Source organism: Monodelphis domestica, chromosome 6 (assembly GCF_027887165.1).
Source record: "Monodelphis domestica isolate mMonDom1 chromosome 6, mMonDom1.pri, whole genome shotgun sequence".
NCBI classification, from domain to species: domain Eukaryota; kingdom Metazoa; phylum Chordata; class Mammalia; order Didelphimorphia; family Didelphidae; genus Monodelphis; species Monodelphis domestica.
The window spans coordinates 5,866,797-5,883,318 of NC_077232.1; the positions used below are offsets into that span (position 1 = coordinate 5,866,797).

The window sequence follows — 16,522 nt, forward strand, 5'->3', positions numbered from 1 at the left end:
CCCCTGAGTAGCCTGCCTTTTGTCCAGGAATGACACATGCTCCTTTGGGCTTGGGAGTCTTTATTGAGGGAGAAGGTGCTGCCTTCTCAGAAGGCCTCATGGGCATTGAAGGGGGAGGAAGCAAGACCCAGAGCCCACTAGAGAACTTAGCCACATGGTGCTGAGGCCCAAGGGCCTCTTGTGTCCTCTCCTGCTGCTGGATAGGGGCAGCCATTCTCTCAGATGCACCAATACCCCCACCCCCAGCTTGGTTCAGGCCTTTCCTGGCACAAACAACCAGGCAGGTGAAAAGTCTTGAACTCGAGGTTCGTCCTGAGGAGCATGATTCAGCCCTCCCCCTCGCTGTCTTCTGCCAGTACTGGGTTGGGCTCAGAAGGAGACTCTGTTGGGGCCAACACTGAGCCAAAGAACAGGGAACGGAACTAGGAAGGGAAAGAAAGAGTTGAGCATGGGCCCTGGCCCTGAGCTGGGCAGCAAGTGCCCTAGTGGAAGATCCCCAACCCCCACAGGGAATAGTTATGGGGACTGACCACTTGCTCACCTTTTTTAGAGGAGGGGTCCCAGGTACCACATTGGGCTCTGCCTCCTCCTCCGACACAGGGGAAGGGGTCCTGGGAGTGACTGCTGCCCCTTCACTCACAGTAGTTTCCATGGCGATCATATAAGAGTCGATATCATCATTTGCAAAGTCATCCAGGTGGGTTGTACTAAGGGATAAAGGCCCAGAGCTAGGGATGGGGTGTGGGCACTTGGTACAACTCAACCAGCTGGGCTAGTCTTGTTTGTGCAGCAGAGGGAAGGGTCCTTTCAGCCCACCCCCTCTCCCCACAAAGGGAGGACAATGGAGGGAGAGTAGGAGGCCCAAGCCACTCGACTGTCCTATCTCCCACAGACTTTACAAGGTCAGTCTGAAAACTGTTATAAACAGCCAACCGGCACAGGGAGCTGGGAAAGGCTGGGTAGAGGGAGAAGCTGGACCAGATCACAACAGAGGACAACATGCTCACAGGAAAGGGAGAGATGCCAAGGAAAGCCACCTCACCTGTGTGTCCCCTGCCCAGGCCGACAAGGCTCCTGAGAACAGAGGTCGGACTGAGACAGAGTAGCCAGGACAAAGTGACCATCCAGCAGTGAATCCTCAATGGAGAAGATGGCTGGCCTGGCAGGAAGGAAGAGAGCTACCCATGGGCCCTTGGCAAGAATAGGAGGGAATAGCAGAAGTCCCTCTCATATTTCACTGCCCTGTGGGGGCCCCCATCGAAGCCCAGTTCCTGCCTATCTGATAGGCTGTTGGGAAGAGCCCAAAATACCTGCCAGGAACATCAAAGTGGATGTTGAGGAGAAGGTTAGCTGACTCTGCAAAGCTCAGGAGACCCTGAAAGACCAGAACCAAATGTCAGAGCTGGTTTGATGCAGAGAAGCAACAGGGGCTGTGGTGGGGGCAGGGTCTCACCCGGAACTCCTTGAGGCAGAAGGTAATGGAGGCTCCCTCCTGGGCCTGCAGCTGCTGGAACTCTTCTTCACTGAGGCTCATCTCTGTCATCATGGCTCTGGCAGCATCTTCAAAGAGGAAGCAGAGGCTCTAGTCAGCCACACCTTCCCACCCCAATGGGCATAGCTGCTTCTGCTCCCCAGCTCACCTGTATCCTCCTCCAGGTAGCTTCTGAAAACGACTCTTCGGCCCCTGCTCACTCCCAGGGTCACCTCTGACAACGCTGGTGAGAAGGGCGACACAGCTTCCACCAACACCCTGTCCAGGGCACCGGCCACAGTAATGCTCAGCTTGGACAGCTCTGCTGACCACCCAAGATGGCCCTAAGGGCCCATTTTTCCGATGGGAATAGCAGCCCAATGGTGGAAGTCATTTGTCTGTCTTGGGTGTTTGGAGGCCTCATCTTCCTGAGGCATCAGTAGGCATAGGATCCCTGCCCACCCCCACCCCCTTCCCGGCAGAACCTGCTTCAGACCCAATAATGGATGTTTGGGAAACACACTCCCCATGGGGGACCCGGAGCTCTCCTCCCACCCCACCCCACCCCTCCCCTGGCTCACCGGGCAGGGGCTCGGAGCAAGTGCGGGCACAGGGCCGGGTCGAAGACGGCCTGGAGGGATTCGCACTCCTGGAAGGACAGGTTGTGGGTCTTGGTCACGCCTGGAGGCGGGGGCAGGAGGTGAGAGGGATGTGGAGGGCTGGGTGCTGAGCCTCAGCCTGGCCTGGCCCCCTCCCGCCCCGGGCCGCACCGTGCTTGCAGTGGAGCTGGATGACCAAGCGGCTGTTCTCGGTGCTCAGCGCGATGCAGCAGCGCTCCACTGTCTTCTCTAGCGCTGCCAACGAGCGAAATACTGACAGGAACGACTGACAGGGGACACGACGCGGCCGTGAGCAAGGAGGAGTGCGCCCCGAGCCTCCTGGCTCGGCCCCCCAGCTCCGCCCCGCCCCGCCCCACGCCCCTACCTTCATGAGGACTTTGCAGCGCGGAGGCTGCCCCTGCGGCGGCCGGGACGCCTGGTAGTGCTGGAAGAAAAGCGGCGCAAACAGGAAGCAGGCGAAAGCCGAGCGGGATGCGTTCACGGTGCGAAGCGAGAGCTGAGGGCGGAGGTCGGGGGTCAGAGGTGAACTCTTTCCGCCCATAGCCCTACCCAGCCCTACCCCGCCCTCCACCGCACGCCCCTCACCCCGTCCTCCAGTGGCTCTAAGTACAACTCGTCTCCGATGCGCGACAGCGAGTGAGCGGCCTTGCCCAGCACTGCGGAAGGGGGCGGGTGTCAGAGGGCAGAGGTTGTGACCTCCGACCCCGCCCCTGGCCGTAGCCCCGCACTTACCCCGCACGTTTCCCCCCGTCACGAGGCACTTCATGTCGCCCGCCCCGGCCTGCCCTTCCCCCGCCTTTCTCCTCCCCGCCTCCTGCTCCCGGCCGACCCGGCGAGCCCGCACCCAGGGCCGGGTCCCTTCCCGCGCGCTGGGCCTCGGCCTGGCTTCGGCCCGCCTCGCCCTCTCATTGGTTCCTATGCAGGCGCCTTCATCATGTGACGGAGGAATCAGCCTATCCATGTCGAGGTCCTCGTCACATGATAGGAATTCGGCCGGAATTGCTCATCACATGACGAAGCACCCCAACTACCTCTGACCCCCTGTCACGTCACATTACCCCAGCCTGGGGCGTCGCAACGCTCCTCCCGCTCGGAGGTGTGGTCCCAACGCGGGCCCGCCTCCAAATGGCGCGTGCGCCGACGCTTCCTTCTTGAGTATGCCCCTTTACTTCTAGACTCTCTCAAATTCCAGGTCTCTGTCAATTGCCTCCCGTGCAGATGCACAAACCGAGGCTGCCAAGACCTGGAGGGGCTTGTGATCGGGGCTCTCGTGTCTTCCAAAGCGGTCTTTCTCCCAAATGTCGTCCTTGTTTACTCTCCCTTGGGGCAGGGGCTGTCTTGGTTTTGCCCCTGCACCCTCGCCCCCAGCACAGCGCCTCGCAAGCCACTCCTTTATTAATAAATGTGGAATGAGTGAATGAAAGCAAGGACGACCCCCATTTCCCAGATGAGGGCAGGGCTGGGCAGCTTCCTGGGGCAGGAGGAGCCCCCGTCACAGGACCTCCTCCCACTAGCTCACCTCAGGAACAGGCGGGATGGAGGTCTGGAAAGAGGCTGGGAGGAGCCTCAGGGACACTTTGGCTGACGGGGGCCAGTCGAGTTTTGGGGCTCTGGATTAACCAGGACCAGAGTGGAGCCAGCGGGTGACCAGCCCCGGGGGGACAATCTGCAGAGGGGACCAATGGTAGGACAAGGGCCAGGGGATCCCGCCTCAGCAGCCTGCTTCCCTGGGGGGGGGAGGGGGGAGAAGGGAGGAGAGGGACCAGCCAGGAGTAAGCCTTCCCCTTTTGGGCCAAGTAGAATCAATAACATTTATTGAACACCTATTGGGCAGGCACCAATGCAACTGGATGCAAAAATCCGCCCCAAACAACCCATTCCTTTTTTTCCCAGTAATCTTTGAGCCCCCCCCCCCCATTACATGTTAAAAGTTTCCAGTGTTTTGGGTTGTTTTTTTTTAATCCTCAGCTTCCATCTTGGAATCAATACTGTGTATTGACTCTAAGGCAGAAGAGTGGTAAGGGCTAGGCCATGGGGGTCAAGTGGTGGTCAGCTGGGAAGTGTCTGAGGTCAGATTTGAACCCAGGACCTCCAGACTCCAGGTTTAGTTCTCAGTCCACTGAGCTACCCAGCTGCCCCTCCCCCCAATTTCCAACATTTTAAAAAGAATTTTGGGTTCTGAATTCTTTCCTTCCCTCCTTCCCTCCCTCCCTTCTCAGACCAAGAGGGTTAGCAATGGATACAAATTTGACATTTGTAATCATATAACTCTTTTGTGGAAGGAAACTCAAACTAAAAACAATTAAGGGAAAAAAGTGAAAGAAGTTCCTTTGGGCTGGATCAGACTCCATCAGTTCTTTCTCTTGAAGCAGTCGGCATTTTTGGCAATCAGAGGCTTTGGGGGTTATTTTTGCTGAGAAGATCGAAGTCATTCACAGTTGTTCCGTCACCGTGTACCATGTTCTCCTTCCTTCACTCTGCTTCAGTTTTGGCGAGTGTTTCCTCTCTCTCTCTCTCTCTCTCTCTCTCTCTCACACACACACACACACACACACACACACACTGGCTCAAGGAGTCTGTACTGTTGGCCCAAATGACTCTCCGGAATGCTTGAGCCACTTCGCCGCTCTCCGACCCGAGCCTTCCTGTCTCGTCTTTTCCACACGCCCTCCAAGCTTCCTCATTTTCCTTTTCAGTTCTACTAACTAATCTGATGCTGGGCTGGTCCCTCAGAGCTGTTTTCTCTTGCATTTCTCTAATGGTGAGCGTTTTGTCGGCATGACTGCAGAGAGTCCTAAAAACAGCTTATTCTCTGCCCTAATGGGGAGACGACATCCAAACAAGGAATCTGTGGGGTGACTTGGAGATGGATGTTGTGCTTGGTAACCCATGTATAACCGGTGGAACTGCTTGTCACCTGGGGAGGAGACAGCATGAATCATGGAACCTGGAAAACCTAGTGGACGTCCGTTATTAAAATAAAGACTTTTTTTTTTAAACCCTCACCTTCTGTCTTGGAGTCAATACTGTGTGTTGGTTCCAAGGCAGAAGAACGGTAAGGGCTAGGCAATGGGCGTCAAGTGACTTGCCCAGGGTCACACAGCCAGGAAGTGTCTAAGGCCAGATTTGAACCTAGGACCTCCCATCTCTAGGCCTGGCTCGCCATCCACTGAGCCACCCCGCTGCCCCAAAATAAAGACATTTTTAAAATCTGAGATGGACAGGATAAGAGCGAAGATGAAGGAGGGCTGGGAAAGGCTACTTGGAGGAGGTGGGATTTAGCCAGGAGTAAGAGATGAGGAAGGATGGTGGACCAGAGAAAATGCCCAGAAGCTGAAGAGGGAGACTTTTAGACCTGGCAGGAGGCCAGGGTCACTTCAGGGAGGGAGGCCTAAGAAGACTGGAAGAGGGGAGGGGCTCCCAACAGAGCCTTTCATATTGATCTGGGAGCCATAGGGAGCCACTGGGTTGATTGAGGAGAGGCCAGGGTGCTGAGATCAGACCTGGGCTGACCTGTTTCCTGTTCCTCAAGCAGAGCTCCCCATTTCCTGTCTACCTGCCTTTGACCCCCCTGCCTGAAAGTGTCTCTCCTTCCTCACCTTCACTTGGACTCTGGTTTCCTTCCTTCAAGGCTTACCTCGTGGGCCCTTTGCTGCAGGAGCTTTCCCTGATCTCCCCTGCTGCCCCAAATGACCTTCTATCTGTTTTGCAGTCCCTAATGGAAGGGTGGGGCAGCCTGGGTTCCTGAGCTCCAGTCGGATGTCAGACCCTTACTCGGACTGTGACCCTGGACAAGTCACTTAACCATTCAGCTTCCTTGTCTGTAAAATGATTGGGGGCAGGAAATGGCCAACCACGCCAGCGTCTTGGCCAGGAAAACCCCAGATGGGGGCAGGAAGAGTCAGGCATGACTGAAGAACGCCTGACCAAGCACAAATTATAAGGGTGAACCTTGTTTAGACTTCAGCCAAGGGGACGGTGCAAGGTCAGAGGCTTGGAGCCCCAATCTGTAGGGAGTCTGTCCGTGGCTGTGCTCACCCCTGAAAAGACAGGAAGACCCTTCCATTCTGGAGTCTTCCTTTAGAATCAATGAAAAGAAAAAGTGAGAAGAAAGGAGCCTTAGTAGTAATTCTCAAAGCACACTATAATGTGGTCATCATCAAAATTGTCCTGTCCTAGGGCAGCTAGGTGGCTGAGTGGAGAGAGAGCCAGGCCCGGAGATGGGAAGTGCTGGGTTCAAATCTGGCCTCAAAGATTTCCTGGCTTTGTGACCCTAGGCAAGTCACTTAATCCCCATTGCTTAGCCATTACAGCTCTTCTGACTTCGAATTATGCTTAGTATTGATTCTAAGACAGAAGGTAAAGGTTTAAAAAAAGTATCTGGTCCTAGGTAGGAAATAGAGAAGTTAATCCATGGACTAGGTTAGGTACACAACATATAGAAGCAAATGAGCACCATTACTTAGTATCTGATAAACCCAAAGATCCCAGCTACAGGGGTAAGAACTCACTATGGTTTGTTTTTTTTTTAACCCTTACTTTCTACCTTAGAATAATACTGTGTATGGGTTCCAAGGCAGAAGAGTAGTAAGGGCTAGGCAGTGGAAGTGAAGTGACTTAGCCAGGGTCACATAGCTAAAAGTATCTGAGGTTACATTTGAACCCAAGACCTTTCCTCTCTAGGCCTGGCTTACAAATCACTGAGCCAACTGGCTGCTCCCAATAACTCGATATTACTAAAATCTATTGGGTAAAACTGGAAGGGAGTTTGGCAGAAACCAGGTATAGACTAACATCTCACACCATACACTAAGATAAGCTCCAGATGAGTATACAATGTAGACATAAAGGGTGACATCTTAGGCAAATTAGAGGAGCACAGCAGAAATTACCTTTCAGATCAATGGATGGAAGAAGAGTTCATGATCAAACAACAGACAGGAAGGATCACAGCAGATAAAAATGGATAATTTTGATTCTGTAGATTTGATTTTTGCCCAAACAAAACGAACAGTCTTTCCAGCAAGTTTCTCTGACGAAGGTCTCCTCTCTGAGATCTAGAGGGAAATGAGCCAAATTTACAAGAAAAGGCACCATTTCCAAATTGATAGTCAAAGGGTATGAACAAGTGCTTTTTGGAAAAAGAAACCTGAGCCATCAAGAAGCAGCCCTTTCATAAGTATATGGAGAAATGCAAATGAAAACCACTCCGAGGCACCAGCTCATACCTCTCAGTTCGGTTAAGTTGGCAAAAAAAGGAAAATGACCCATGTTGGCGAGACAGCACTTGAATGCACTGTGGGTAGAGTTGTGAACTGGGCCAATCAGTCTGGAAAGGGATTTGGAACTCTGCCCAATAGGCTACAAAACTATGTCTGCCCTCTGACCTAGCAATGCTACTCCCAAAAAGATGGGAGAAAGAGGTAAAGGAGCCCTGTGTAGCAGCTCTTTGGTGCTAGTGAAGAACTGCAAAATGACAGAATGCCCATCAGCCGGGGAATGGCTGAACGGCTGCAGCCTGTGATGGTGATGGAATACTACTATTGTGCTGTAAGAAATGAGGAGGGAATGGGTTCAGAAAAATTGGGGAAGTCTTGTATGAACTGAGGCAGAGAAAAGCAAGTGGACCCAGGAGAACAATTATATGAGAGCAGCAATACTATGAAGATAATCAACTCTGAAACTTAAAGAACTCTCTGATCAACACAAAGACCCGCCGGATGGCTTCCAAATGCAGTTAAATCCCATTTTCTTCTCTTTCTCTCTCTCTTCCTTCCTTTCATTTTTTAGTTGGAACATGGCTGATTTTTTTTAAAAAACCCTTACCTATCTTGGAGTCAACACTGTGTACTGGCTCCAAGGCAAAAGAGGGGTAAGGGCTGGGCAATGGGGGTCAAGTGACTTGCCCAGGGTCACCCAGCTGGGAAGTGTCTGAGGCCAGATTTGAACCCAAGACCTCCCATCTCTGGGCCTGGCTCTCCATCCACTGAGCTACCCAGCTGCCCCCAGGAACATGGCTGATTTGAGAATTTATTTTGCATGACTTCATATTTGTTATGCATTTTGTTTTTCTTGCCTTTTCAATGGCTGGGGGAGGAGGAAGAGAGATCATTTGAAACTAAAAATAAAATTAAAATTTCATTAAAAAAATACACTCAACATGTTACTTTAAAAAATACAGATCTAATTGCCTACCATCTCTGGAAGGGAGGGAGGGAGGGAGGGAGACAACTTGGATCTTATCATTTTGGAAAATGTATGTTGAAAATTATTACATTTAATTGGACAAATAAGGAGTCACCCATTAAATTGCTCCTAGAACCCAAAGGAGCGATCGATCACCCCTGCTGGAGAACTAGCCTGCTAGTGGGAGTGCCAGCTGGGAGAGTGAGCCAACCGAGGGTGCCACCCTATGCACGCTCTTTTCTATTGCTTTGGTCTTTGGGTCCCTCGCACCTAGCGTAGTATCTGGCCTATAACAGGTAGAGATGGTGATTTCAGAACTGAAAATCATGTAGATGGTGAGTTCGGAGGTGAGAGCCCTCCTTCAGGTCCCCCAAGGACAGCACTTCCTGCCTCCATCCTCACCTTTCAGAGAACCCAAAGGCATCCTGCAAATGGAATCTCCAAGGTGGCAGCTTCGAGATCCCTACAGAAAGACTGGCCCTAAGGGGGTACGATGTGGAGGTGACCAGAAAAACCCTCATTCATGGACTCAGCTGAGTCACCACCCCCAGGCCCAGAATGATCTGATCCCTCATGGTCTGGGAAACCCAACAAAGGGGACTTTTAACCGGGTGCTGACGTTGCCCTCCCGCCTTCTGCTTGCCCCAGCGCCCCCTGCTCCCAAGGACTTCCCGCACAGCCCCTGGGCACCCTGTTCTGGGAATGGCTCTTGCCTGGCATTGTTGATGAGTGATCAGAGAAGCTTGCTTACCAGGGGGTGTTTTTCCTTTGGTCACAGCAACCCACAATGACTATCATTGGCTCTTTGGATGGACTGCCATTGACCTGAGCAGAGGAACATTGATCTGAAAGAGAAGAGAATTCATCCCATGCTGAGCCCACAAGGAATGGCATGCCACTGATGAGTGCTCCATGGCCTTGGAAAGTCCCTGGATGTCCATTTAAGTCCGTTGCCACATGTCACGAACTCTACCCACAATGTCCAAGTTCCTTTCTTTCTCTTTGTCAAGAAGAGATTGCATCAGTGCTAGATAAGGTTCTCCTCCCCAGCTATGACTTGTGATGTTTTAGACCCATGTTGGTGAACCAATGGCACGTGTGCCAGAGGGAGCTGCTCCCCTCCCCCTCTCCACCATACCTGAGGATATTTTTCACTTCACCTGCCCCTTTGTCCAGCTGCCCAATGGGAGCTTCCTCCCTCCTGTCTGGGATAAGGGGGAGACTCACATGCAGTGTGGGGGTTTCTGTTTGGGCACTCGGTCTCAAAGTTTCATCATCACCGTTCTAGGTTCTTTTCCACTTTTAACATTTTGAGGATTGGAAGGGACCTCAGCAGTGACCAATCTCACCCAAAATGGCATGTTCAGGGGCATACTCACCAGTCGTTCTTAAAAGGTCAGGCACACTTTTCAGTTGAATTTGCATTATTCACCTTTTCTCTATCACTTTCTTAGGTCCAGGAACCAATAAAACAATCCAAACTGAGCCCTGGTCTGTAGTGTTTGCCCATTTCTGGGGTATAAATGCTCACCCTTAAAATGTAACGTTTAGCTCAAGAGCCAGGAGACAGGACTGGATGAGTGGCTGTCCAGCCCGTGCCTGAAGGCCCCCAAGGAGGAAGAACCCCCCCCACACACACACACCTCTGAGGTGGGCCCTTTCAACATTTTCTCAGCTGCTAGAAATCAGGTGTCATTTCTTGTTCGGGAATTCTGTTAACTTAGTAAAGCGGTGGAGGAAGTGTTAGTAACACAGACTGAACTTTACAGAATGGGGCCTTTTCCCAGCCAGTGTTTTCAGCCCCAACATTATGGCGGAAATGTTTAAAGTGTTATCAACTCCGATGGAGCCCGCCCAGGCCCCAGTCATTGTGGGGAGCTGCATGGAGGGGCCGGGAGCCCACCCTACAGTGCAGCATCCACACAGCAACCCCCAGAAAGCCGGAGAACAAACAGGGCAGAAGGCGCTCCGCCTTCTGGATCTAGTCTAAGCGCGGGAGCCAGGAACTAGCTTCCCCTTCACCGAGGCTCCCTGGCACCAAAAACAAACTGTGGCACCGTCCTGGGCAGCTCTAGAGCCTTTAAAAAGTATTGGTGTGAAAGCAAAATGCAGGGTGCAGTGAGGTGGCTCAAAAGCCAGGCCTAGAGACAGGAAGTTCTGGGTTCAAATGTGGCCTCAGACACTTCCTAGCTAGGTGGCTGGACTTAACCAGGCTTGCCCAGCCCTTCCCACTCTTCTGCCTTGGAGCCAACGATTCTAAGCTGGGAGGGAAGGAGTTCAGCCACGGTAACCGGCATGTAACCCAGTAAGGCTCCCATCTAGATTGGCTTCCTCGTCTCTTCCTCCATCGCTCCGGCTTCTGCCTCCTGAGGCTGAGCCGAGCAGGTCTAATTCCTCTTCCACGAGAGCCCCCCGGACGGATCCATCCCTCGTTGTTTCACCCAGTCCTGTATAGCACGGATACGAGGCCCTTCGCCATCCGGGGGGCCTCCCTGGATACCCTCCGACTTGTTTGTCAGTCTCCCTCTCAAACTGGGATCCCCAGAACTGAACACGACCCCCAACAGGTGGGCCTTTGCTTTTCTTTTTCATTAAAAACCTTTACTTTCTGCCCAAGAATCAAGAATGAGTATTGATTCCAAGGCAGAAGAGCACCAAGGGCTAGGCAACGGGGGTTAAGTGACTTGTCCAGGGTCACACAGCTGGGAAGTGTCTGAGGCCAGATTGGAACCCAGGACCTCCCATCTCTGGGCCTGACTTTCTATCCACCCAGCTGTCCTCCATGTGGGCCTTTTCAGTTGCAAGATGGTTCAATTTTTGGTCGCTGCTCCAGACTGGTCTGAGGCGCATTAAAGGCCTTCGCCCATCTCCATACACGCCGATCGGCTCGACTCTGCGCCCCCAGATCTGGCACCCGTAAGACCTGGCATTGCGCCCTCTGGGGTTTCACCCCATCACACTGAGCTCTCGGCTCTGGCCTGTCTCTGCTGTCTGACAAAGGCCCCTCCCAGAGGCGACAGTCTGTGGTTCTGTGATCTGAGAAGGTCTCACGGCAGGTCGCGCCAACGGGAGGGACGTCCGCGCTCTGGAGAGTCGGGGCTGGAGGTGAGGGCGGCAGGCTGGCACCGGGCCGGGAATGGCCCGAGCAGGTCCGTCCTGCTCCGTTTAGGAAGGCGGCGCCGGCGGGTCAGGGCTGGGGGGACCCGGCGGAGGCGGGCACTGAAACCTGGATCCGCAGGGCTTCCTCCGGGGGGCCTCCTTGGAGCGGGAAAGAGGTAAGCTTAGGACAAATTAAAGGCAGCTCCACTTCCCACAGTGGGGGAGGAAACTGATGGAACTCATTATCCTAAGATGTGGTCCAGGCTGGAAATAGAAATCGCTTCACAAAAGGTTTAGATAAATCCATGGATGACAGCCCCATTAAGGAGGTAGTGAGGGAACCATGGGGTTTGGGGCCCGCAGCTCCCTCCACCGGCCTTGGTGCCACCCCAGAGAAAGGCTCAAGAATCATTTCTTTTCTTTTTTTTTTTAACCCTCACCTTCCGTCTTGGAGTCAATACTGTGTATTGGCTCCAAGGCAGAAGAGTGGTCAGGGCTAGGCCATGGGGGTCAAGTGACTTGCCCAGGGTCACACAGCTGGGAAGTGTCTGAGGCCAGATTTGAACCTGGGACCTGTCTCTAGGCCTGGTTCTCAATCCACTGAGCTACCCAGCTGCCCCCTCAAGAATCATTTCTGTTCCTCCAGCTCTTGGTGCTGACACCACTCTTTGCTGTGAGTGACCCTACTGGACGCTGTGAGGGAAGCAGGACGGCCGGACCATCTTCCTCTCACAGACCATGAGACCGAGGCTCGATGGAGGAAGGGCCTTGGTGGGGGGCACCCACTCCGCAGGCTTCTCACTCCTGCAGACTCCCCTGGCACGGCGTCCTCAGAAGGAGGAGGGCCAACAAGGGAGCATCGACGTGCCCACAACGTCTCCTCAGGAAGGTTCCTTTGAGCCACGACAACCCCGAGAAGTGGGGATGCGAGGATTATTGCTGTTCTGCCTTTCTCGATGAGGATCCAGGCTCGGAAAAGAGGCAGACTGGACGGGTGTCTTCCTAACTCTGAGCTCCTGGTGGGGAAAAGCCAGCCAGGCTTCCGGGGACGGTTCTGTCTCCCTACATTTACCCCCAATTCTTGCTTGGGTAATGTTGGAGCACAAAGAGGGAGCTGGGGCGGGGGGTGAAGACCAGGCTGGGGCTACCCCTGCAGGGCCAGAAGAGGGCGCTCGATAGACGCCATCGCGAGTTCCAAGTCCCTCTGAGTTGGGTGCCCGGTGCCAGCATCTCTCCCAGCCACTGATGAGGAAGCGCTGCCTCCGGGCCAGACCCTCCCGCCCTGGTTAAAAGGATAAAATCGCGCAGGCCCTTCCTTCATCATTTCTTTCATTCATTCATTCAGGGATGATCAAAGATGCCTCCAAGCCACCCGCCAGCCCTCAGAGGCCAGCCCTGGGAGGAGGGGGAGATCCCAGGCAAACAGGAGCTGTGGGAGCCTGGCATGGGGGGGGGGAGTCTTGGGACGCGGAGGGGATGGAGCGGGCTCATCTCCAAGGCCCAGCCTACCCACCTCCCAGGAAGCTCCGACCCCCTTGGAGGACCACCAGAGCCCAAGAGGCCCCTCCTGCCGGGTTCCCTGCCCAAGAGCTCCTCCGGCCCGCGCCGATCCCGATCTGAAGCAGGCCTGAGACTGAGGGGCGGCGCAGGCTCACCCCCACCCGGAGGCGCCAGCCGCAGAGCAGAAGCGGGGCGCAGTGGGGATCCCCCTTCCCCCAGCTGCAGAAAGCTCTCCCCATGCGCCACCCTTAGGGACCGGCCACTGACGCTCGCCAGGCTGGGGGTCCCTGAGCTGCTCTCCCCTGCCGCTGAGCCGGGGCCCATTTTCTGCCTCTCTGAAGCCCTTTCAGCATTCCACGGCTCCCCCCCCAAGGCTGAGGCTCTCCCCGGCCCCCAGGGAGGCCCAGGTTGGCAGGAAAAACCTGGGGAGGGAGGGAGGGAGGGCAGAGAGGATCGGGTGGCAGCCGGTGACTCAGCACTTCGGGAGAAGGCCCCCCCAGAGGTACCCCCCAGGGGAGACCGAGTCATGAGGCTGGGCACAGGTGCCAGGGAGGGGGTCCTGCATTGCCGCAGTCAGGACCCCCCAGAGAGATGCGGCCCCAGAGAGGGGAGGGACCCCAGGGAGCCTCCCGAGCCAGATTCTTGTGCTAAGCCGGGGAGAGGTCGGGGAGGGCCTGGGCTGGTCCAGGTGCTGTGTCAGGGCCAGGGGGGACACGGGGCAGGGCCAGGCAGGGCAGAAGGTGAGGTAAGCAGAAACCCCACCGCCTGCCCCCTGGGATTTCCGGTGACATCACAGGGAGCCCAGGGCAAGGCAGGGCTGGCAGCCCTCAGCTCCTGGCTCCTTCCCTCCTTGGGAAAAGGGAAAGTGTGGCAGGGCTGGCAGCCGCAGGAACACATTCCTGATGGGTTTCCTTCCCCTCCCAGGCTCCCCACCCTCCTGCCCTCAGCCGCCTCCGCCACTGCCGGCACGCCACCACAAATGCCAGCCGTCTCATGAGCGGGAACCTCCCGGGAGCGAGAATGTCAGCGGGGGTGGGGCAGCTCTGGGAGTGCCCGCCGGCCCTGAGGGGCGCTGTCACCTCCCCCGCCAGGCCTCGGACCCTTCCCAGCGGGGTGGCCCTGGACAAGTCCCCTGACCTCCGTGGCTAGCCGGCCCTCCCTCCTGTCCTGGAACCAGCACAGCAGGGATTCTGAGGCCGAAAGAGGGCTTTTCCCAAGAGTGTCCTGGAAACCGCAGCCTCCCAGGGGTGGGCCAGTGACAGCCTCTCCTGAGCCCTCCTGGCAGCCCCCGCAGAACGGAGCCAGCTTGTCCACGATGGGCTCCTCCTGGGGCTCCAGACCTCCTGCCCATGAGCTCCTCCGTGTCTCATCGGGCTCCCGGAGGCACCCAAGGCTCTCCGAGGGCCGCTGCCTGGCACCCAGGCCCAGAGCCGGCTCCAAAGGCCCAACACTGGTTGAGGGGGAGGTGGGAGTGGACTTGGCTCTTCAGAGGATGCCCCGTGCTCAAGGGAGGAGATGTTGAACTTCAGGGAGTGGAGGGGGAGGCTCAGAGTCCACAGGGTGCTCGCATGTGGGCAAAAACAGGAAGGATGGCAGATGGCAGGAAGCAGCGGGCTGGCTCAGTGGCTAATGTGCCAGGACCTGGGTTCAAATCTAGCCTCAGACACTTCCTAGCTGTGCCATCCCTGGACAAGTCACTTAACCTCCAATGGCATAGCCTTCGCTCTTCTGTTTTAGAGTTGTTAGGGGATGAGAGAGAGCGAATTGGCCATAGAGAATTAATCATCAGGACATGTGCTGGGTCTCTCCTTCCTCTCTATTTCACCCTTCCCTCTCCCTCTCCTTATCTTTCTGGGTCTCTCTCCTTCTACTCTCTCTGCCTCTCCTTGTCTTTCCCTCTCTCTCTTTCTTTCTCTCCCTCCTCTTGGCCTCTCTTTCCCTCTCTCCTGTCTCTTTTTTTGTTTGTTTCTTTTGTTTGTTTGTTTGTTTGTTTGTTTCTTTCTTTCTTTCTCTCCCTCCTCTTGGCCTCTCTTTCCCTCTCTCTCTTTCTTTCTCTCCCTCCTCTTGGCCTCTCTTTCCCTCTCTCCTGTCTCTTTTTTGTTTGTTTCTTTTTTTGTTTCTTTGTTTGTTTGTTTGTTTCTTTCTTTCTTCCTTTCTCTCCCTCCTCTTGGCCTCTCTTTCCCTCTCTCTCTTCTCTCCTTTTCTTTCTTTCTTTCTCTCCCTCCTCTCGGCCTCTCTTTTCCTCTCCCTGCCTCTATTTCTCTCCCTCTCTCCACCCCAAACAAGGGAATTAATCATTTCTCCTGTTGCCTTCATGATCATTTCATCCTTGGAAAGATGGCGGAACCCAGAAGGGGCCTTTCCTCCCTCCCAATCTGCTTCTTGCCAAGGAGGAAGAGTGAGTTGTTGGGCAGAAGTGATGGAAACCTTTGGAGGAGGAGAGGAAACCTGAGCATGGGCTGACACGAATGAGGTGCCCTGGGTTATGGGAGAGCAGACTTCCCAGGCCTCCGAGGAGGGGAGGGAGGATCCCGCGGTCTAAAGTTCTCCGTGGAAGTTAGCCAAGGAAGAATGGAAAGCTCCCAACGATGAAGCTCTCAGACACAAGGGGAACGTTCTGAGGAGGAAAGGAAATTGTGTGCCGTGTGAGGCGGATCATCAGGGAACTCCCTCACCCTCGTCGAGTGTTAACAGCCTTACAGGACAGATGGAAGGAGAGGAGGTGCCCGGAGAGCCTCCGCCGTGGCCCAAGCTGGGAAGAGCCCCTTGGAAGGGCCGGAGAGGCGGACAGGAGGCGTCTGAGAGCCGCCAGGGCTGATCCAAGAGAGGGCTGGGCTTGTAGAGAAACTCAGGAAGGGAAGGCTCCGGTGTGATGGGGAGATGACAGCCGGCAGAGTGGCTCATCCATCGCTTGTTCACCTCCTGTTTACTCTATGGGGAGAAGATCTTCGGCCCAGGCAGGAGGAAGGAAGGAACCAAAATGGCGGCTGGAGCAGGAAGAGGCAGGCTGGATACCGGGCCAGGAAGGGAGCCCCTTCCCGTCTGTCTGCCTGGAGATGGGACTCCTGTGCCTGGGCAGCCCTCTCTGAAAGGGCCCTGAGCAGAGCCCACCTCGAGGAACATCATCTTGGGAGTCGTGCTGATCTTCTGGGGAGTTTTCAGGCACCAGCAGCCAGCTTGGGGAAGAGCCTGGAGATTCTGCCACATGAACGTGGCTGAGGAAAATGAGAATGTCTGAGCTGGAGGAAAGAAGACAGGCAAAGGGTTCGACTGGTTCTGCTGGGCCCTAGAGGTGAGAGCGAGGAGACATGGTGCCAACAGATCCACAGGGGCCCGAGGAAAGGAAACCAGAGCTATCCAAGTGCGGTGGGCTGCTGCTCCCCTGCAATGGATGCCCATTTAGAAATGTAATAGGGGGCGGCTGGGTAGCTCAGTGGATGGTGAGCCAGGCCTAGAGATGGGAGGTCCTGGGTTCAAATCTGACCGCAGACACTTCCCAGATGGGTGACCCTGGACAAGGCCCTTCCCCACCATGGCCCACCCCTTATCGCTCTTCTGCCTCAGAACCAATACCCAGTATTGACTCCAAGACGGCCGGTGAGGGTTGAGAAAAGAGATGTAATAGAAAGAACACGAATTAAATGGC

The 16,522-nt window shown here is 54.9% G+C and overlaps 1 protein-coding gene across 4 annotated transcripts; it reads right to left on the reverse strand.

Moving 5' to 3' along the window:
- Positions 1 to 43: 43 nt before the first annotated feature.
- On the reverse strand, positions 44 to 3,015 carry LOC100014782 (cell cycle checkpoint control protein RAD9A). Of its 4 annotated transcripts, none has more exons than XM_056801217.1 (11): positions 2,936 to 3,015; positions 2,677 to 2,747; positions 2,456 to 2,587; positions 2,242 to 2,356; positions 2,053 to 2,152; positions 1,641 to 1,815; positions 1,454 to 1,560; positions 1,311 to 1,375; positions 1,043 to 1,159; positions 542 to 707; positions 44 to 422 (listed from the first exon to the last, which is right to left on the reverse strand). In XM_056801217.1, the coding sequence occupies exons 1-11, from the start codon at positions 2,998 to 3,000 to the stop codon at positions 327 to 329; spliced, it is 1,209 nt and encodes a 402-aa protein (XP_056657195.1). In that variant the 5' UTR covers positions 3,001 to 3,015; the 3' UTR covers positions 44 to 326. The 4 variants fall into 4 exon arrangements, with proteins under 4 accessions (XP_056657195.1, XP_056657193.1, XP_003341960.4 ...); XM_056801215.1 differs by having other exon boundaries at positions 2,053 to 2,120; positions 2,824 to 2,982; XM_003341912.4 differs by having other exon boundaries at positions 1,641 to 1,750; positions 2,824 to 2,980.
- Positions 3,016 to 16,522: the final 13,507 nt, after the last annotated feature.

What these genes read in the sequence shown, in the direction of transcription:
- LOC100014782 (XM_056801217.1), bottom strand. Translation starts at nt 3,000, where the DNA reads ATGAGAGGGCGAGGCGGGCCGAAGCCAGGCCGAGGCCCAGCGCGCGGG. An exon ending in CCAGCTCCACTGCAAGCACG is followed by an intron (nt 2,153 to 2,241) that starts GTGCGGCCCGGG and finishes CCCCGCCTCCAG; the next exon opens with GCGTGACCAAGACCCACAAC. An exon ending in TTGCTCCGAGCCCCTGCCCG is followed by an intron (nt 1,816 to 2,052) that starts GTGAGCCAGGGG and finishes ATGGGCCCTTAG; the next exon opens with GGCCATCTTGGGTGGTCAGC.